The sequence below is a fragment of the Ambystoma mexicanum genome, chromosome 7q (assembly GCF_040938575.1).
Source record: "Ambystoma mexicanum isolate Mex_15411 chromosome 7q, UKY_AmexF1_1, whole genome shotgun sequence".
In the NCBI taxonomy this organism is placed as follows: domain Eukaryota; kingdom Metazoa; phylum Chordata; class Amphibia; order Caudata; family Ambystomatidae; genus Ambystoma; species Ambystoma mexicanum.
Genome location: NC_090941.1, coordinates 1,039,957,412 through 1,039,980,666, shown reverse-complemented (window position 1 = coordinate 1,039,980,666; position 23,255 = coordinate 1,039,957,412). Strand labels below are relative to the sequence as shown.

Sequence of the window (23,255 nt, the reverse complement as noted above, 5' to 3'; positions counted from 1 at the left end):
CAGAATGAAAAGCTTCAACGTGCAGTGCTTTGCCACGCATCTCTATGTGGAGTTCTAGGTCATCCTGGATTTAATCCAAAATTGATTGTACTGTGCAATAATTACCTGCTTGTGCTTCATAGCTATAGGAGCCAATCTTGGCCTGTACACCCATGATCTGTGCACTCATGGCATGCTCCTCCTCCTCTGCTTATGGGCAGGCTGGAGGAGGCTGGTGGGGCTGAAGAGGGTCAGCCTACTTGGCTGCCTCATATTGCTTCCTTAGCTTAAATATTGCTAGTAGTGGGATTTGCCTTAGACCAGTAGGATGCTGCTCACGCCATGGTGCAGTATTGGCAGTGAATGCAGCAGTGCTCCCCCCTATTATATTGATCCCATGCCATGTTTTGTGCTTAGTTTCGTGTGCTGGCTATTTAATGGCATGTTCTGGCTTGTTTTCATTGTGAATATAGTGCATTGTGCCTCCTCCCCCACTCCCAATTTGCATCTGCCTTGAGTAGTTGCTCATTTCTAGTGGTGTTTCTGGTGTTCAGGGTGCTTTCTGCATGCATCAGTATTCCAGTGTGCAGAATTTCTGTGTGTGATATCTATGTGGGAAATATGACCGTAAAGGATAAGTAGTTTGGTTTCATTTCATTTAATATTTGCAGTTACATTTGCTGCACAGGCTGCGATCTAATGATACCATCAGCTTGGTACAACCTCTGTCTTCACTGAAGAGAATTGGCGGTGGCAGTTTTAACCTTTGGGCCCCTTCCCTATGGAATTCAATGCCTAAACACCTTGCTGAAAGTGGCTCAACAACTATCATTAAGAAGCGCCTAAAAACCTTTTTGTTTGATGCGGGACATGGTTAATTTATACTGATGTTGTTGGTGTCCACCCTCTGTATATGCCCATTCGTTAATAACACCTACTGATACTTCTGGCCTATTCCAGGGTGGTCTCGGTCCTCCCGCTTCATTTTCCTTTGGCTCGTTCCACTGTGTTTGGATGTTTCTCTTTTGTGAGCGCCCTGAGGCTTGCGGGTTAGTGGCGCAATACAAAAACGCAGATAGATAGATAGGTATTTAACACAGAGAAAAAATGCTTGCAACTCGTGCATGCACTGCAAAATGCGTATGCGGTAAAACATGCAGAGGTGAACTTTCTGTATATTTCACAAATGTTATACATGCATCAAAATCAAGTATAATGGTGTTTCAAGATTCCCCTTCAGTGTGATCCTCTTTGTTTGTTTTAAGCTCTCACCCACCTCTTCCAATGTACGCCTGATATTGGCCCTCATTACGACCCTGGCGGATTTTTTCCGCCATCGGCGGACTTTTCCGCCATGGCGCAAAGTCCCTTTACGCCATGGCGGATGGCGGACTTACCGCCCCATTCCGAGGTTGGCGGGGCGGTAAGTCCCCATTGACCCATTTACCCTTCCCCATTCCCATTTCGGCCCCATAGGGCTCAATGGGAGTGGGGAAGGTGTTAATTACGCCACCGTACACTACGGTGGCGTAATTAACACCGAGGTCCCATAGCGCCATGGATTTTTACGCCCGCAAAAAGCGGGCGGAAAAGTGACCATGGCGCTCTGGGAACTCGTAGTTGGCGGTAAGGGGTCGGCGCAGCTAACGCTGGCGTAAACCCCTTACCGCCAGGGTCGTAATGAGGGCCATTGTCTCCTACACCCTTGCTGTGAATCCTGTACACACCTTAACACAACGGGACCAGCTGCATTCTCACCACTTGACTCACACAGGTGAGCACATTAACAAAAACTACTTAAAATTCAACCCAGAAAAAAACTAAAAACATGATCGTCTCACCCAATGCAGCACCACAAACATCACTACCCTGGCCTACTGTAATAGGTACCTTTCCAAAATCCAATCAATAACCATGGGATCCTTATGGACAGTGGACTCAGCCTTGAACCACACATTAGTTCAATGCTTCAACCATCTTTGCTCAATCAGACGGATTATACCCTTCCTAACATTCCATAATAGAAACCCGTGGGACCATAGCAAAGGTTTAATTAAGCTAAGCCCCGAGCGGTGGGGGGGAACATTACCACTTCAGGTAATACCCCGGGGCCCATAGTTAAAGGCCCGAGCAAAACGTATTGCTAGTAATACTCCGGGCCCGTTACTAAAAGCATTTGTGTTTCAGTTCTGAAACGCACCAGCGTTTCGGAAACAGATTATTATTTTTTTTTTTTAAATGCCCACTGCGGAAGGGACAATTAAGTCTGTTTTCCCTTTCCTGGCGGCCATTGAAAAAAGTAAACAAAAAAATGGCTGCCATGGAAAGGCGAGAAGAGATTATCTTTAGTGCCTTCTTCCTTTCCATGATGGTATGTTGCAAATTGGCAGCAGACACGCTGGGGACAGAAGTGTTCCCAGCACGTCCGCTCCCGAAATGGACTGAAAAGAAGGTAAGTGGGGGTCAGGGGGTGGGGAGGGAATTCTGTGGGTGGGGGGAGAAGGGAGGGGATAGGGGGATAGGGACCCCACTTACCTAGTTCCCCGGCAGGGTAAGATAGCCTCCAGCTGCGAGGCAATTACCACAGGCAACGCCCCCGTTCCGAGCCTCCTCATTGGCTGAGAGGCTGCCACACCACCCCTGCTGGGTACTAATTAATGATAGACTACTCCAACAGTATATATACCTTGGCAAAGGAGACAACGTCACAAGGAAACTTTAACAGATATAGAACACAGCAGCAAGCCTATTGCTCAGTCTCAACACTCAACACTAGAGAACACATAACTCAAAACTTCAATTCAAAGCATTCTGTACCACCCACACAGCTCTTCAGTGCCATGGAGAGGAATTAATTTGAGCAAAGATCATTCAATACTACCCTTCAAGGACGCTAAAATCGAGTGACTATCTACTACTATAGACTACGTGCAACACCAGAGACTGACACAGAGGAACACCTTTCTCTAACAAGGTGGACAACCTCTGCTGAAGGAAATCCGAACAATACAGGGCCACCTTAGATTCAGTAAAATGCTTCAGATTTCGCTTTCTAAAGCCTAATCATCCAAGAAATCACCAAACAAGCAAAAGCTCATAGGCATTTCACACCAACCAACAACGTAGATGGAGAAAAAGACCCTGAACTCATTTTAAGGAGAATGGCATCCTGGCAACCCGCCACTTCAAGGGAATGCCACACCGACTCCCCCAACCACCATTTTCAACTTCTGCAACAATGGGACTTTCAGTTCTGGCAGCCCATTGAACACCATACTTCAGTCACACCACGACAGGACCAAACTATCTCAACACTAGCTTGTTAGGGAGAATTCTCTTATAAGGCTAATTTCCCTGACCTATAGAGTCCCCCAGCAGCTTTGCTGGATTTCAGGGGTTTATTTTTTTTTACTTCTACTAAGAGTGAGACCCTGTTTTTCACTCTTAGTTGTATCTCGACATGTCTCTCAACCTATTTTTGTGCTTATGGGCTATGGAGTTTTTCTCACTCCATAGGTATCATCTTTTTACATGTGTGTTACACAGCACCCTCAGTGCAGTAACACAGGGGTGTCATAGTGACCCCCAAACATAGACTCCATACCATGGGACTGACTACTGTCTCCCAGGGCATGTAAAGTGCCCATTGCCTTAACTAGTCAAATCTATTGAACAGAACAAGTACAAACCACCTTATATGGAAGTACTGGAGGGGTTAATAATGTTTCCCCTGTGTCTGTTTTGTAGGAGACAATGTCTCGTCCCCCTTTTATCAGAGTATGGCTGGTGGCAGTGGTTCTACCACTTTTCATTTGGGTTAGACTCCTAAACACACCAGCAACACTTCCCAATTGGATTGTGAACAGGTAAGGCAAGGCAGTACTTTAGCATAAGCAATACTTAGGTGAAAACCGAGCAAAACGGCAATTCAACAATATATAAAGGGGAAGGAAAGGTGGTTATAAGAGTTTTAGGTGCACCAACACATTTCTTTATGAAAAGCAATCTAGAGAAGGCAGTTGTAACTGAAATAGCCAGAGTCAATAGGCCTGTACCAGAGTCAGTGATACAGGGCAATGTGCCCAGGATCAAACGGTTCTAGTACCTGCAGTCAAGTCTTTGTTTAACGATTTGGAAAGGCGGTTGCAGAAGGTAAAAAGATAATGTTAGACGATAGGGGTGGCCAACTCAGAAGGTAAGTAAAGGATTTAAAACACCTTTAGCAGTACCCAGCGAAACGGGAGGCCTGGCCAAACAATGTACCTTAAAAGTGGAAGAGGATCCTGCGGTGGTGGTAGTTCCTGGCAGTTCCTGCAGTTTGGGAGATCCAGCAGAGGAAGGGAGGCTCTCATCGTGGAGGAAGGTTCGAGTTACTGCACTGCCCAGGGATGAAGCCAGCCGCAGTGATGCCAAAACGGAATAAAAGGTATGCTCTTTTAAATCGCGGTCGTGATGGACGGATGCCTGGCTATCCGGTCTCTGAGAGCTTGGCACTGGCGACCAAGGCAGGTCCTGGAAGGCGATTGGCGAACTGGTTGGCCCCACTAGCTCAAGGGAAGAAGACTCTTGCAGGGAAGATCTTCTCGGGTCGTTGGAGAAAAGTGGTGAGGATCTGCAGCAGGGCTTCAGCGGTGGTTCAGTCGTTGCAGATGTCTTCAGCTTCTCTCCTCTTCGGGTTTTTTAGGTCCAGTGGCGACGTCTTGTCCTCCAGTCCTCAGAGCCCTGCTTTTATGCAGAAAACCCCCCATTCATACAGCCTAGCTGTCACACACATAGCGGGGTGGTTATCCTGGCGGGATTACCCCCCAGCCTATCAGGGCAGAGTGCAACTTGGGTTGCTTAGGCAACCCTGTCCAGGGTGCCTATTCCCCCTCCCACACATCCTGTCTACCCCAGACTCTTGGCGCCGAAAGGAGGGCTTCTGTGCAGAAGCCTGCCAAAAGGACGAACAAAGGATCCCGACCTGGGTTAGGATCAGCGGTGTCGCCAGGAATCAAATTTAGGAGGGGCACAGAGGGGGCCAAAGACAAAAGTAGGGGGGCACAGACAAAAGTAGGGGGAGAACATGGTCACTGCGCGTCTTAGGTAGGGGGGCATAAGGGGGGGCACAGGGTTTCACAGGGGCCCCCCCCAGATCCCCCCTAGCGACACCACTGGTTAGGATTACAGAGGAAGACGCGAGAAAGAAGGTTTAACAGAGATATGGCAAAAATACCCAACAAGAGAATAAATAATAATTAAATAAACTGGCGGTATGTTTGAGGCTACTATTAAAAAAATAGCCTCGAACAATGGTAAAATCCCATAGGAAACTATTTGCGTTAAACGAAAAGTGGTAGAACTCCTCCACCAGGTAAAACCAGATCTCAGAAGAAGAGGAAGCCTGTACTTGGCTTAAGCTCTGATCCTCCAACCAGGATGCCTGAGACCCAACCTGCTCTTGTAAGAGAGGTGGTGAGGAACCATGGAGGCCCTTTCGCTCGGTTTTCACCTAAGTATTGCTTATGCTAAAGTACTGCCTTGCCTAACCTGTTCACAATCCAATTGGGAAGTGTTGCTGGTGTGTTTAGGAGTCTAACCCTGTATAACGTGACCTTTCCCTCCTTCTGAAGAAATTGGTAGAGTGCCATTTCTGCTTGGTTTTACAGTGTGCAGTTTTGCTCAGTTTTCACTCTTGCTCAAACTTGTCTACAATTTAAATAGGGAGTTGTGTACACTTTTCTTGACCGTTTTAACTTGCTTTTATAATAGTGATTTGTGTGTTGAATTAAGAGTGTGTAAAATAAATATATATTTTTTTGATACAAAGCTTTGGTCAGTGTTTCCTTGTGCCCTAGTACTGTAGTCCTATTGTGTATACCCTGAATACTGCTCATCTCCCTCTTGAGATAAGTCTGACTGCTCAGCCACAGCTACCAACTAAATCTGTGTGATACGGACTGATACCAAAGGGGATTTATTGCATATACCTGTAGTCTTAATCTTCTGCTGCCTAACACAGCTTGTGCACAAGAGTTGTCCAGGCGCCACACTGTATACTCCTCCTAATCCAGACTGGCACCTAGGGATCTATGAAATATTGGCAAAGAAACAAATGCACTCTCTTACGTCTTACTTCAGTTTGCTAACCCTTCACACTAACCACTCAAATGTGGGACCCAAATTCGACACATGCAAACTGTAGTGTCCTGGCAAGGACACAGTTAACAGAGCCTTGGAGCTCTGATGGGTGGGCTAAAGAGCATGCGCAAGGTTCGCGCATGCGTGGTAGAAAGCCTGCAAAGCGGCAGTTCGCCGCAGGAGTTGAATAAAGATGGTTCATCCTGCTGAAGGCTCCTCGTCTCATTATAGGCCTGTGCCTGTTGTATGTGCATGTGTGCTGTGTGTTCTCACTGCATGCTGCCCTTCCTTGGGAATCAAACTAAAAGAATCTACCGAAACCAGACAGAAACGAACTTAGCTATTCATATGCAGCTTCTCACAGCCCCTCCCACCAGATAGAAAACAATAGAACACTACAATGCTACAACTAACTTAGATATCCCAGACCCCAGCCAACACATAAAAAAGCACCAAAGCAAGCAAGGTCTTCTTTCTGGACACAAACACCACAATGTTCTTAAAACAGACCACCTAGAAACTAGCACGCACACAGAGCTCTGGGCACTGCACACATCAACACAAGAGGAGAGCAATCTTGCATTTTCCATGTATCTAAACCCCGCCTACTCTCTTTAAGAGCCACCAGAGCGCCTGGAGACGATGAACATGGCAGAAGTGCACAGTTTAAATCAGGATAGCATCACACAACACTTCCTCTGTCCTTGAATCATAACTTGTCATGGTGAAATTCTAAAACAACTTGTACAATATGTTAATTGCTTGTATTTTATGTGGCATACTGTAGAACCTTTACCTCTTTCCATCCGTTGGGGCATCTAGAAGTGAGAAGAAAAAAAATGAAGGCCTGTCAAACACATACAAATGCAGCAACTTTTATTCAAAAAGCCAGGCAGCAATTCACAAATGTCAAATCAGAGTATTAGAATGACAGTGCTAAACAGTTATGTCTGTTTTGAGCTAACTCGTGGTCTCCCTTTATGATTGTGCCCAAGTCATAGCATTTTTGCATAGAACGTGCACATTTAGTAGGAAACCTTGGTTCCTTATACATGTATTTATTTATAGAAATCCCAGCAAAGCAATGCATTTTTGGCACATAATCGCTTACAAAATGTAACATTGATCGCAGAGGGGAGGACAGGTGGTCCTTGACAATGGGGTGAGAGAATGTGACTTGAAGACCAGATGCTGCAGGGGAAGTTGTAAGCATAAACCAGGGAAGAGGGCAGGACAGATTAACATTGGAATGGGATGGCGGAGGAAGTGCTAAGTTAAGGATGGAGGGGTGTCGGAAAAGTGCTTTAGGGTTGTCTGTGAGGGTAGGGAGAGAGGGAAGCAGAGTGATGGAGTAACGTAGAATGCTAGGAAACGGGTTCTTCAGAAAGGAGGATGGCTTTGAGGTTGGATTTAAATAGTGGCAGAGTTGGTGTAGTACAGAGAGGGAAAGGAAGAGCATTCCAGTATAGGGGCGCGAGGAGAGGGAGAGGGCGAAAAACAAGAGGGAGCAGAGGGGGCTCTAGTGAGGGCAAGGAGGTGAGCTGAGGATGATCACAATGAGCGAGGGGGGAAGAGAAGGGAGTGGGATGAGCAAATAGGTAGGCTGGGGAAAGTCCATGGATAGTTTTGAAGCTCATGAGAAGTTTAAACTTTGTCCTTTGTTTCATGGATAGCCGGCCAATCTGCAGGAGGTAGAGGTGAAGGGAGAAAGGTTGAAAAGTGTGGAAACTGCAAAGTTGAGGACTTTGTCCAGGTGTAAAAAAGCATAGTTGGGATGTCCACAGAGGAGACTGGAACAGTAGTCATAGCTAGAAAAGACTTAGCTGTTTAGCAGTATTGAACGGTCTGACCGAATTGTTTGTGACAAACTAACCGGTATTCAACTACTGCATCCGATCTGGTCGCCCAACCCATTTCGCTTGCATTGTGCGTCCCTTCCGTATAAAGGTTTAATAGAATGATTAAAGTAGACCCAGCGTTTCTGATCTGTTTGAGAAGGATGAGTAAAATAAAACTGGGGGAATTAACCCTTCTTAATTTAGATGTACTACCAAAGTAAACCCAGCGTTTAGTGTGCACTATGAAGGCAAGTCCCTTTTCTATGCACACTCCAGAATAAAGACAACCAACTAGGGAATTTTGCTAGGAGATAGCGTTGCAAGGATAACAAGGTTTAATAGCACAGAATACAAATATTAGTAAAGGACTCTGCTGCTCGAGAGCGCTCTGACTCGTCCAGTTACAAACAAGGGCTTAAAAGCCAGAAAAACTTAATTCCATTCAGTACTGATTGGAGGCACCCTACACATGGGCCTGCTCCAAAGGGGATGCCAGGCTGTAATTGGTTGGTTCTTTCCCGTTGAAGAGGATCCACGTGGGTCAGCTGGGTTCATCCTTGCGGTGAAGGTCAGGGCACACATCCCCACGGGCACCCCGGTCTCGCGCACCTCATCATGGCCGCTCACCCCATTTAATCATAGTCCGCTCCCCAGCTCACTCCGTGCACAGCCAGGGACCGCGACCGCTGACAGCTTGCTCTGCAGCGCTCATCCTTCCTTCAACCCTAGGTAAGCACACGCGCATGCAACCACTGCAGCTCTGTGATCTCTTGCACCTATTTCTCGGCTGCATGTCTCACTTAAGAACGGGAGCCCAGCCTCCATTTTTTACCTTCCTCGCCCAGCATGGCATCCTGCACGGGCAATCCCGCTAATCCGCCGCCTGGCTTTTAAGGTTGTAATTTTAGCATCACGGACGTTTCTGTCCATTTATAAGTCATGCTCAGACCAACTTCCACATGGAACACACATGTTATGTTATCCATTTGTGATTTTATCTGCCACACCTTATCTGTGGCCATCTGTGACCTGCACGCCTCACCAACCCTCACGTGCACCATGACACTAGATATACTCCGAGGCCTGTAATCTTAGCCCCGTGTGTCCTTTTTTCCGCAGCCCCTCACGCTTGCAGTTCACTTTGCGTACTCATCACGCTAGCCTGTTCTACCCTTAATTTGGGCGGCAACAGGCCCTCAAGGTAAGCTTGCTCTTACCCCTTTTTTACCCTTAGTTGCTCCACCACTCCATGTCCTTCCTACTTGCACAGGAACGGCCACCTCTAGGACCTCGAAAATCCTCCAGTGTACTCCTGACACTGCTACTCCCTGAGCCACTGCGCTCCCAAGTTCCAGTGAGCACTGGTCCTTCATGCATTGATACCTCTACCTGTGCTAGATACCCACGAATGTGCCCACTCCTATAACACCTCGTCTGTTTATCTCAGACCTCACAAGATACTTCCAGCTTTGGAATATCTCGTCCTGATGAAGGCCATACCATCAGAGCTCATCCAAGCTCGCCTTCTGGCCGTGTTGACTGTTGCATTGTCTGGTTTGTCCTTGTTCAACCCCTCATTGTTTTGATGTATATGTGCTGATTATTACATGCTATCACTTCACTAAAACCACTGGTCTCCTTCCCAAGGACCGCTCAGTGGATGTGTAAGCATTGAAAAGACGTTACAAATATTTGAAATTTGTCACTCACAAACTGGTTACTATACCTTCAAAATGTGTAAAAACTGTAGTATCTTGTGTTACTCTCAAATACTCTCAATTAAGTGTATCTACAAACACGTAAACTGCAGTTTTATTAAAAATCTGACTGCAGTACTCGGAACTGTCCTGATACATTTTTGTCAGAAGTCATTCACAGTAACTTGTACACACTTACCAAGGTGTAACATAGGTGTGTGTTCACCCTTCGTTCATCAGCCAGGTATACCATGACCTTGCTCATTTTTGCTCTTTAATACGTGACTACCCACCTGGGTAGAGCAAGGCATCAACCAGGTGCCCTTTTTGATAAACAGGGCACACATTACTACATTGTTTCACTCTAAACTACACATGCTAAACCTGGTTACTATATCATTGTGGACGGGACCTGGGCGGCAGGGGAAATGGTGCCAGGGGGAATGGAGGATAAAATACAGTCACACTGACCCACACATACAGAGTTTCATTGATACTGCAGTTCCCGCACTCAAAGTCTCTATCCAGGGTTTTGATCTTTAATTTATCCCTCTCTGTCCCTCGTGTTACAAGAGAAGTGTTTTGTTGCTTGAAGAAATGTGCCCCTGCATGCTTAGATCTTCTGGGGCACTTGATTTGTGTTGGGAGAGGGGGGTCGCTTGCTTATCCGGGAATGTGTGGGGGTTGGGCCAGTGGTGTGGGGCTGGTTCTGGACTCTCGAGGTGGGGGTGAGAGTCCAACTGGCAGTTTATTGGAGATGAATGGACACATCGCAGAGCCTGGTGTTGTCTCACACTCCTGCAGGGCACATCCCTTTGGCTGATAATAAATATTCGCAACACTGGAGGGATGAGGGGGAAGTGAACTTCTGTGGGAATGGGCCTCTGCGGATTCATTCTCTTTTCATGGGATTGGGCCTAGTGAACTGTGTTCGTGAACAGCACTTGTCATTCCCCGATTTGACCCTTGATCTCTTTAGAATAACTTTTGTCTAGAGAACATTCAATCAGAATCTTAAGACAAAATCCCTCTGCCTGTTAATTGGGAATTTTATCAGATACTGTGGGGTGACATTGGGAAGCACAAAAAATGTTTTTGGCAGCGTATGAAGAGGGGAGTTCGATCTTCGCAATTCTGTTTCATGCCAGTCATCTGCCCACAGAATTCTTTTCACGTACATTGAGTTTTTACATAGGGTATGGGCTGAGGTGCCAAGATTTTGTAGAATGGCTTTACAATGATCCAGCCACAAATTCAATATCCAATCATTCATGCCTGAGCCTTTTGCCTTGATCACGTCAAACTGAGGTGGGCAGTTTGTTAGGTTCACTTTCCTGATTAGTAGCAACGCTTTCCATGCTACTCTCACATATAGTGATAACAAGCCCACCTCATGTCAGATGAGTACCATTGGTATTGATTTTGGTAGGTGCAGAACTCTTTTCCAGAACCATCCTTCGAGGTACTAGCAGACCTCCCAGCGGAGACCAAGGCAAGCCTCTGCCATGTAGGTAAGGACTGGTATCACCTTTTGATTATAATAGTTTATGACAGGTAAAAGTGGGAATTTGCCAAACCTGCTTTCAGTCAGTCATAATCCCTTGCATTGTTAAGTGTTTTTACTTTCCTCTTTAGGCAGTCTATCCACAATGTTTAACCTTTGTTTACATTTATTATGGAGCCGAGATATTTGATCTCGGTTGTTGGCCATGAACACTTTCCATTTAATATCCAACTCAGCTTTTTTTTCTTTCGACCAATTTGGTTTCCAAGTACCATTATATTTCCGATTTGGCAGCATTTACTTTTAGGGAAGTTTGATCTACATAAGTCTGCAAAATGTCTAGTTTCCTTTGCAGACCTATTGGTGTTTTGACCAGGAGCACCAAAGCGACTGCATATACGTGCCAGCCGATTTCCGTTCCGTATATTTTAGGTGGAAAGGCAGATCCATGAGACAAGTCTTTTTGTATATGCTCAATGAAGAAATTAAATAGGACAGGAGCAAGGGGGCATTGTTTTAGGTTTTTTTAGGTCAAGTGGCCCAACTGATCCAAATTTATTTGCACTGAGGTTCCTGAATATAGATCCTTGATAGCTAGGGGTAGATCTTTTGAGCAGACTCGATTTTTCAATTTCTGCCAAAGTAGCTCTCGACCAATGCTATCAAAAGCTTGCTCCAAATCTATACAAGCAAGATAGATTTTCCCATCTCCCCTCGTTATTCGCATTTTCAGGAGGGTGATCAGAAATAAATTCAAACTGCAACCCAACTCCTGAACAAATCCAGTTTGGCGACAATCATAGCGCTCTGAAATGAATACCCACTCATTCAAGTGCCTTAAAAGACCTGTGGCAAATATTCGTCCCAGGATGTCCAAAACGGCGATTGGTTGATAGTTCTTTGGGGCCATTCTATCTCACATTTTGAACATTGGTACCACCACCGTCGCTTTCCAGGACATCAGGACTTTTCCCTTAAGAAGGATTCTACGAAACAGGGCCAAGCAGAAGTCTGCCCATGCCTCCGGGGCTGATTTTACCATGACCTTGGAAAGGCCGTATGGCCCAGGGGCACAAGACAGGCTTGCCTTTTTAATTTGCATTAAGATTTCTTCTCTGTCCATTTCAATTCCCATTAACGGCCAGTTTCTTCCAATGTACGTCTATTCCCTGGGACCGTTGCTTCAAACAGGCTCCCAAAATGGCTCACACAGATATCTTCTAGTATTGTATTTAATTGATCTGAGCTAGGGGACACCTCTTTCTCATTCAAAAGCTGCCACAGTGTCTTGTTGTTGTTAGTGTTGAGGGCCTGTAGCATAGTTTCTGCGTCTTTTTGAAGGATCTTTGCTTTGTGGGATATAATCCAGTTCTTATATTTTTGCCTCCTTTTCCTAAGCAATTCCCCTTTGCTTATGGTTGTTGAGCTGTTTTACACTCCCAGATACCGGTTAAGGAATTTTTTTTAGATACCACTTCCTTACCATAAGTATGAACCGGTTTGTGCACAGGTCGCAGATCTTTATGTCGACACTCTCTAAAGGTAGTCAGGACACTATCATATTCGACTCCTTCCACATCCCGCTTTTGTAATGCCAATAAGGTCTTTGTTAGGTGAGGGACTTCCTTATGTAGTAAGCAGAGTCTATTTCTTCCCCCTTCTACCTCTAACTTTCCTTCCAAGTATCTTTATTTTCTTTTATCATTCCAGCACATGTCAGGATTATTGCGTCGTGATCACTGTAAGCAGCCGGGGAAACTGTCAGAGATGTTACATTTGGAAGCAAGTTTCCAGATCCAAAAAAAGTAGTCCAATGTAGAATACTGCTCTCCGTTTTTCCAAGTTTTCCAAGTTGCAGCTCCCAGAATATCACTCTTCGTGTTTCCATTCAACATATGATTGCCTTTCGGCTCCATCTCCTCTGGTCACTGTAGGCCTCTACGGATCTTCGGTCCCATTTCAACATCACCACAGATTATCAGCAGAGAATCCATTTGGATATTATACATTTTATCGATCCACTCTGTCACTAAGCCTATAAAGGTGGATCCTTCTTCAACATCTGGGTTCTAGTATAAATGAAACAATATCAACAGGCAGAGCTTCAAACAGCCAAGAATCCTGGATGCAGATTACATCCAGTTTGGCAACGACCGGGTCCATACTATGGAAAAGATGGACAAGGCCCTGGGTGTTCCAGGACCCGATTGTCAAATTCCTTGCTTCATGGATCTTCTGGCTCTAATCTTTATTACTTGGCACCAGAGCCTTGGCTAGCCAGCTCCAAGACTGATCCTCTTGATCGGATATTTTGAATCCGGATCTTGATAAACCACCCTTCTTAACTTATCTTCAGTGTTTTCCCATGTACAGTGATCTTTAGCTGGTTCTTGTTGGCTGATCCACTAATTTTAGTCAATATGAGGGGTAAGGCTGGCTGAGATTTCTGACCAGTTTTGTTAGATTTTTCAGACGAGGGACCAAAACGTTTTAATTCTGTTTTGTGTAGCAGTCAGCCATCTTCTCAAACAACTTCTTTCCTGTATTATCACTTCTCCTTAAGTCAAATCCCAAGGTACGAAGCTCATTGCTTGCCTCTAAAAGCGGAAAGCTCAAGGAGACAGATCCCATGTGCAAGTTTACACAGTCATTTTCTCTCTCATCAATAAAGTCCACAATCTTGATGTTGTCGGTGTTAATCACTCTTAGTTTAGGTATCTGATGTAGTAGACTCCTAATATTCGAGCGGTTTAGGATCAGGCCATCATCCACTCTAAGTATCCTTTCAAGAGTGACAATAGATCTGGAGTCTGTCTTATTATCAGGACCTTGGGTCCCTCCAGTAGTCATTCTGTGAGGTATCATCCTCCCACTAGGTTTCCTTTCACGCGAAACTTTCATCTGACACACTGGGAGTTCATCTGTTTTTTACTTTAGGAGTAGTTTATTCAGGATTAGATCGGATTTAGATGGCCTGATTTCCTGTTCATTCTCTCTACTTATTTTAGCTCTTCTGTCTGCCAAAGTGAGAAATGGGGGGGAAGAACAGACCGCTGCTCTTTGGCTGTCACTCGATCCTGAGGGAATTTCAACATTCAATTCCAAGATGGATTTATCACTTTTAATGGTTCGATAATGTCCTCATCTTCATACACAGACAGTTCGAGCAGTAGGTCCTCACCGCCGTCTGCTTCCGTATTATCCCCAATTGTATTTGGGCTTGTAATGTTAACTGCAACAAATCTTTGGCTTCAGTGGTTTGGAATTAACTGTTTTTTTTCCTGCTCGTTCCTTTTGTTCTAGTAGGACCTAGAAGCACATTCTTGAGATTTCTCAAAAAGCGTCTCGATCCACAGGATTTCATTTTTCTCGGTTTCCTCATGTTTTATTATTTCATCACGTGCTCCTCTTTCTTTGTTGAGGTCATCTCTTCTCCATTGTTTTTGGTTTGTTCATTCAAAGATAGCAGGATGTATTTCAGAGGGGTCAACCAGAACGGCTACAGGCAGCCCTCCCACCTCTATAGCAGTAACAGATTCTCCCGTAGTATGTCTTGCCACAGCCTCTAATGCTATGGTCCTTGATGTGCACGATGTGGCTGAGGGTGGAGAATACAATACCTGTTGGGGCTCCGGAACCATTTCAATTGGATCCGAAGAATGAGTCCTCACTGTCGGTCCCCTGGCCACAGGTTGGGAGCTAGTGGGAGTCTGTCTGGGACCTTTGTCACAGGCTACAACTCCTTCAGAATTCCTTTCGGGGAACACTTGCTCAGTGTCCTACCCTAGATTTTGTTTTGTTGACCAGGAAGCAATTTCATGAACCCCTTCCAAAAAGATCCTCTTGTCCGTCTTGGCGTCTTGCATCAAGTCAATGAAAGATTTGAGAATGACACCCTCCATTTATTTTTCCCTAGCTCTTTTCTCGCTTATTGATTCTATGAAGGCCTCTGCATAGACCAATTTAGAGTTCATCAATGCGAGCAATGTGGTCTGGTCTTTATAATTGTCACTCAGGTTCTCATACATTTCAGATAAGGAGCCAGGGAAATTGTGACTGCAGAAAGGATATTTGCCTGCAGTTGGGCAGCCCATGGGGGACCACGAGGTTTGTTCGACTCTAACCCCCTCAGAATTTTTGTATTCAGCTGTGATTATCTATAAATTCCCTCTCTGGTCTCCAAATCAGGGATATAGTCCCTGGAGGATTCAATTTCTGAGGATGAGTCTTCATTAGAGGATTCCCTCATATACGTATCATCGCTGCCTTTCCCTCTCCTGATAAATGTAATGTTCCTCTGTTGAAAGGAGTCTTCTGAAGGCTTTGGTACTGCTAGTGAGCCTTGAGTCTCATTTAATATAGCTTTTTTTGCCAGGATAACTGTCGCTGACTCCAGATTTTCACAGGATTCCAGGCTGTGTCTTTTCACCGTTATCGAGCTCGCTTCCTTAGAAAAATACACAATGCCAAATGTGCGATGTCTTTTGTGAACTCTGCCGCCTTGTTCAGATTTTCCATTGGGCCAGGAGGAGGATCTCTCACCTGTGGGCTGACTTCAATTTGGCTATACAGCCAGATCGGGAGGAATCCTCGCGGAGTCATTTTGGGCTGTTCTATTAAGGCACTTCAGTTCGGGGTTCGCCCACGCTGTCTGACTTGTGGACTGCCCTGTGGCTAGCACTTGAACAGTTCCCTCTGATTCTGCCGAACAGTACTCGAGTAACCTGGGTGACCATGTGGCTTCTTGTAAATCTGCAGCGGTGGAACCAAGGAGCTGGGGTGAGCCCCCAGCCTTTTCACAATCCGGTAGACAATGGCTTCTTCTTGAACTGCGGCGTAGGGTCCGATGAGCTGGGATAGACCCCCAGTCTTGTCATAATCTGAAGACTCATGGTATCAGTGAGGGGTAAGGGTATTTTCCATGAGGGGGGGTGTGGAAAACAGCAGCTATAGTCACCTGTTGAATAGAGCTCCCTAATACCCTGCTTGCCAGCATATCTTCGTTAGTTCGGTCACGCTAGTTATTAAAAGAAGCCCCAACGTCTTTCCTGGAGGGGCTCAGCACCGGGGTAGTTCTAGAAGCCCCCAGGCTCACCTCTTTTCTTGGTGTATTCGATGGTTCCAATGGAGGGGCTACCCTTCCCTCCGAGTTCGTAACCAGAGCAAGCAAGGGCTCTTAACGTTTAAAGTGCCACTTTAGGTTCCCAATATCCGATACAGAATTACATCTTTTTTTAACAGGGGGGCAACTTTTTTCCTCTTTGACTTGTGTAGTCCATTTAATGTACATTCAATATTGGCCTTGAGTTTATCCTGGGACCTCTGCATCTCGTCTACCCCCTAATTTAAAGTTATTCCCATTATTTCAGGGTCAGAGAACGGGGTCTGAACTTTTGAATTTTTCCGAATTCCGCCGGGAACACTAGTTTTGGCTTGCCTATCAGGCATCATATCAGGTGTTTTTTCAATTTAGGCATTAGTGTCAGCAATACCACAGGGAGGCATGCTATTTTGGGCCATTATGTCCATGTGGTCGCTAGACTCTGCAGCTAAGGTCCTGCTATCTGTTGGCGAATGGGTGGTTTCCCTCCTTCATTCAGCAAGTTGAGACGTACTATAAGGAACTCATGGTGGCAACAATAAAGACAGACAGAAGTGATCACAGTTCAAGGGTGTTTATTGAACAATTAATGCAGCGTGGAAAAATGCCTAACCTAAACCTACATCTAAGATGGGGGCAAGTGTTGACCATCAAATGAAAAATAAGGCAGTCCTAGTGGCTTTGTGTCAAATAAAAAGACCTATACTAAGAAAAACCTGTTGCCAAATCCTTACAACTAATTACAGAAAGAGTGTGGGATAGGGTTTCAATAAAGAAAGAAGTGTTCACAAATAATAAGTCAGGATGTGATTGCTAAGGGCTTCCTATCCCCACGTTTTGAGCACAGGATAAAGCGTATCTCCTGAGAACAGCACACACTCGAGCTTTCCCAGCACGAGCCGACAGTTCCGTATCAGCTATCAGGTTCTTCGATGGTTGTCTCTTTTCAATAAAAAGTCTCTTGCATTCAAGGCCTGATGTATCCAACAAACAAACACAAAGTTCTGCTTCACGTATACCTTGGGTGATGACTTCACCCCTGGATCCCCCTCTTCCGGGCGCAGACCTTTCACAAAATCGTATTCAACAAATAAACAGTTATAATACGTGCATGAGGCTACAGAGGTAAGGATGCGGTTGGATGCATGAATCAAGGAGGGTTCATTGAAGAGCGATGTTTTGAGGGCTTTGCAGAAAGCCTATTTATTTATTTATTTTTTCAAAATTATGGCCACAATGTCCTGGATAAGCAGCTCTCGGCAGGCCTCTCTTATCGGGACAATGAGGGAAATTTCAACAACATCGCTTTGGACGGTGATAGCAAAGGGTTCATGAGGAGAGCTCGTCACGCCAGAACCAGTAGAATATTCAATTTACTACGCCATCTACACGCTGACCTTTTGTTCCAGGATAAACTATTGATCAACAGCGTTGACCTTAAAGTGAAACTATCTAGAAACACAGACGCTTTTTGTCTTATGTGCGGAGACACTGAACAATGCAAACTAGTCATCATATCGGCTAGTTTATTCATCAAACACATAAGCGTCTTTCGGACCATTAGACTGGCGCATGTAGAGGTGCTGCAGATATCTAATGTGAAGTATCCTGTGGAGAGAGGCGCCCTTAAAGTCTTCAGCATTCCTACCGGTAGCCGGGGTACCAGTCAAGACAACCTGTTCTTGGGACAGCTTCCAAAAATAATCATCATGTGTATTGTTGAAACAGTATCGATGACCGGCACATATGATCAAATCCTTTTGACTTCAAACACTGTTACATGAAATATGCATCGCTGCAAAAGGACGGTGTCCTGATCCCTACCAAGGCATACGCTCCTAACTTTGAGGTTCAAAACATAATCAGGGAATACATGGACCTGGTGGCTGACACAGGGAAGCACATGCGTGATGTACCGGTCTCAATCACATGCAACGAGTATGCTCTCAAATACCCTTCTGGCCTTTGATCTAAGACCCGACAATGCATCAACGGGTCACCTACGCGCTAAAATAAAGTTTGAAAGAAACTATAAATGCCACTCACTCACTGCTAGTATGGAGCATTTTTGATAGCGTTCTCGAGATCAACGCACAAAGAAACATACTTTTTTATATTTAATGGATACTCTACAGATAAAAGGATTTTTGAGTAATGTGAGAAACCTGAGGGTATTCTCACTCCTTGACTCATTGGATCCTCTATGCAGATGGCCAGGGAAAGGCCATTGCTACTGGATCCCGACCCTGGGGGCAGAGAAGCGAGGGAGGATCACATGGGTGGAGAGTCCATTGGGACTGAGAGTGGGGTGCCCTTGGGCGAAACATGGTATCCCCCTTTTCCACCCAACCCTTCCCCAAACTTTATGAGCTATTGTAAGTCAGCTCTACTCATTTCTCCACCATTGGCACGTGACAGTGCTGGGACGAAGAAGAGGCAACTAAGAGAAAGGAAGGCTATGCTCTTTTACCACTCTAGTACTGGGACGAGTAGGATGCCTGCTAAGAGTAGTGAAGGTCAGGCATGTCCCTTTAATTGTGGTCAGTCAAGGCTGAATAAACCCCACATCTGCAGCCTGTTAACGGACTGCAGGTGTATAAATGGAGCCTAACCTAGTGGCAGAGGGGAATAACAGGAGAAGGGCCAGGAGGCTGGTGCAGAAAGCAGAGGACTCTCCAAAATGGCGTGGGAGTGGGGACTCCCTAGAGCAGACTGGGAAAGGTGAAGGAAGCCGTGCTGGAAGGCTGCCCCTTTCCTTCCTATTCAACGTGCTCGTTCCCCTGTGGTGGAGGACCACTCCAGTAGTGTCTGAGGGGCAGGAACTGGAGCCCCGGCGCAAAGATGAAGGCTGTGTGTGCCGCTCTGCAGCACCAACGTTCAAAGGGACTGTTGAGTTTCTGGTAATTTAGAAACCCGGTGCGCGTGTGTGAACTAAAGCATTTCCTGAAATACTTTGTATCAGAGTGGTCGCGTGTGGCATGGAACACATTTTTCGAAAAAGTCTCTGAACACTGAACAAATCAATTAAGGTGAAATGAACAGCTATATTTGTAAACTATTAAACAAAGGGGAATATTTTGCATCGTTGAGGTCGTGTGTGGCAAGAAACAGGTTTTTGAAGGTCTCCGCACAATGAACTATTCAGTTAAACTGAAACGAACAATTATTGAACCATAAAATGAAGGAAAAATGAGGCATAAGCTAAAAATGTTATTATTGAATACTGAATTGAATTAAAACATTGCTACTAACCAGATGAAAGCCAAATGAAGGAGAGGAAACTTAAATCCATGCAACAAAATCATACATTGAAGTGCTAAAATGAATATAATTCTAAACCAACCAAAGTATGCTGAAATATAGTATGATTTGAAAGGAACAGGCAACCAAAGGATACTGAAGCCTAATTTACAATGACATTTTCAACAAGTGTTATAGCTACATAATTATCCAAACTGTGTATTTGACAACAAAATGTTATTAAACTGTGGAAGACAAGCACATTTGGTGTTTCCTTTTGAAGTGTAGCACTTGGAGTTGGGGGAAGGGAACCCTGCGCTCTGACAAGGAATATTTCACTTCAAGGCTGTTTAAATTATGTGTCTTAGAACTTGGGGAAGGGCACCCCGAGTCCTAACTTGGGGAAGGCGACCCAGAGACCTGAAAATACTATTGTATTCTAACTTTAAGAAAGGACATTTTGAGACTTTACTTTCTTGAACTGTTTTATATTTGGGGAAGGAGACTGAAAGAAAGCTGAGAGCTGGAAGACGTTCAGGACTTTGTGTTAAACACTGGTTTTCTTTTTAGTTTTTGACATTCCTACACATTGTATAGTTATAGTTGTGAGGGCAAGCATAGGTCTTTGGACACAGACAGATTCCTAAATTGAACTCTTTGATTCAGACTTTCCTTAGTTTTATTTAGGTTGGGAAATCCCACATTAGCACAGGGTAAGTTACACCTTTTTCCATCCTGGCATTTAAGTTAATACAACTGATGGTTTTGAATCTGGAATCTGTTGTCTGTGTCCTTCTTCATGATGCTTTCACAGAAAGCATAGACACTCTTGGAAAACATTTCACAGTGTGTATGCCAGCGATACATGTCCAAAGCGCCTACCCAGAACCCGTCCGGTTAGCTTGGTGGTGAACACCAATTGGCAGGTCCACGGTGGAACACATTTGGATAGCTTTGTGGTTGGAGGGGGATATGCTAACAGTGTTTATGACAGTTTGGCGCACTTCCCACAGCACCCCATATACGGCAGAGTTTTAATGGACTATGTGAAAAGCCTCACAAAGTACTTACGTTATACCACTGTGACGGTTCAGCACTGAATATTCTTTATCAGTCAAATGTCTGAATGGAGATCGCTGTCCGCAGTTTTGAAAATGCATTCGAACAATTGCAATCAAAATGATCAAATGGTGACGAGATTCGTTAACAAGACATTACCTAATGTGTGTATAAATCTTACAAAATGTTCACAGTGTGTCAAAACCTTTCATGCAGGTAATTTATCTAGTGATACATGTATCAATAAAATAACTTTTTTTAAATTCAACAAGCGTTGTGTGTTATTATACATGATAAATAATACAGCGTAATAAAGAACCAGTCGGTTTTACGATTTCAAAACAAACATTTTATATTTGCAAAAATAAAAAAAGACAAACTTAATACAGAAACACTTGTGTACAGGCGCATTATAAATGCCATATCATATCACATCATATCAGAATGAAGAACAAGTTACTAACCATGGTAACGTTCTTTCAACTGGATGTTCCTCCCACGTATTCCTCATCTTATGATGATATTTCCATATACAGCTTCAGCTGCTTGGGGTATTATTATCCAGCAGAAGGCTGTCTGTCAACTCGATGACGACGTCATCGATGGTATAAAGCGTGCGCAGCGGCCGTTGGCTTCAGCTCCGTTTTTAAAGCATGTATAGGATATCCTACACCCGACAGTTACTGAAAGAGCAAAGACTGCAATCACATGGAAAATTCTACTGCGGGGCAGACTGGGAAGGGTGATGAGGAATACGTGGGAGGAACATCCAGTCAAAAGAACTTTACCATTGGTAGGTAACTTGTTCTTCGATTGGATTGTGTCCTCCCACGTATTCCTCATCTCATGATAAACTCCCAAAGCAGGAGGGAGTCAGATTTTTCATACTCATAATAATTTAGGAGTTCCTTCATAGGTCTGGGTGCACTGCCTTTCCAAATAAACCTTCCCGGTATGAGCAACAGTGCAGATTATAGATTTTGGTAAAAGTGTGTACAGACGACCATGTGGCTGCCGCACAAAAATCTTTAATTGGGCACCCCTCTGTAAAGCAGAAGAGGTAGCCCTGCCCTTGGTCGAATGAGCTCCAAGACCCTCTGGGAGATCCTTTCCTGATAATCTGTAGCATTCAGATATTCCTAAAATGATCCATCTTCACAAGGTTTGTTTCGAAATTGCCATACCCAACTTGTGGCCCGTGTAACCTACAAAAAGTTGGTCATTGGGCCTCATTACGACCCAGGCGGTAAGTGAACAACGATGCCGGTAAAGGATTACCGGCATCGCTTACAGCTCCGGCCGATTAGGACACGATTATCCGTAATAAACGGTGCCATTAATAGCGCCGGGAGCGCGGGCACGCGACCATCCATGCCGCAAATACCGGCATGGTGTAAACAGGGGAACATCACAAGTCAGGCGGAGATGCAAACAACGCCCTACTGAAGCACGAAAAGTACCTTACCGCCATGGAGCTAATTCCGGCTTCGCGGACCACCCATAAACGGCCATGTGCAGTGTTCCCAACTGCCACAGGTGCACACAATCAGCACATGTGGAGGCAATACAGACTGGGCCAGCACAAAAGGAGCACACCCCACCCCTTCCCACACCCAGTCACACTCCACAATGATTCCAACACTACTAGCAATGCTGGGGCTGGAGGATTTGATTGCTGTGGAACTGCTGCAACAACAACAACAACAACTGGCAGCACAAAGGAGACGCAGGAGGAGAAGGAGGGCGAAGCAGGGCCAGCATGCCCCACCAGTGCAGCCAGTGCCACCACGCAGGCAGCCCCCAATCCTTTGCATCCGAGCCGGTCCATTCAACCTAACCCCTGAGCAGATCCACACCCTGTACCGTCTGGACCGGGGCACCATCACCACCATTGTGGATATGATACATGACGATATTGTCAGCCTGATTGAATCACGCACTGCCATCCCATCCCTACTGAAGGTAGTGTCTGTGCTCCACTTCCTGGCCACAGGCACCTACCAGCACACAGTGGGGCACATGCATGGCATATCACAACCATTATTCTCACGTACGCTGAACCAAGTGCTTGATGCCCTCCTGAAGCACACAGGCGACCGCATTTACTTACCACTGTCTGCCCAGGAGATCTCAAACAGCAAAGTTGGTTTCCATTCACTGGCCGGCATCCCTGGTTGTATTGGCACCATCGACTGCACCCATGTGGAATTGGTGGTCCCACATGCCATGGAGGTAGCGTACCGCAACCGTAAACTATACCACCCAATCAACGTGCAAATGGTATGTGACTCAAACAAGATCATCACACATTGCTGTGCCCGATACCCCGGATCAACCCATGATTCAATGGTCCTGCGGAACTCCACGATACCACGCTACATGCAGCGACATGCAGGGCAGAGATCATGGCTTCTCAGTGAGTCGCATGTTAGGCCCATGTAAATGTGATGTGGGTAGGTGATTAGGGTAGAGATGCATACTTCACCTGGCTGAGAAGGGGGGTAGAGATGCATACTTCACCTGGCTGAGATGGGGTGGGGGGAGAGATGCATACTTCACCTGGCTGAGAAGGGGTGGGGGGTGGAGAGATGCATACTTCACCTGGCTGAGAAGGGGGGGGGGTGCATACTTCACCTGGCTGAGAAGGGTGGGGGGGGATGCATACTTCCTGGCTCAGAAGAGGGGTGGGGGTGAGATGCATACTTCACCTGGCTGCG

The 23,255-nt window shown here is 45.4% G+C and overlaps 1 protein-coding gene across 1 annotated transcript in view; it reads right to left on the bottom strand.

Moving 5' to 3' along the window:
- Positions 1-23,255, bottom strand: part of LOC138528587 (uncharacterized) — a 1,521,057-nt gene that overhangs the window by 983,693 nt on the left and 514,109 nt on the right. The window contains exon 10 of the mRNA XM_069640364.1: positions 6,896-6,917. Within this exon, the coding sequence (XP_069496465.1) occupies positions 6,896-6,917 (22 nt within the window). The remainder of the gene's footprint in view (positions 1-6,895; positions 6,918-23,255) is intronic.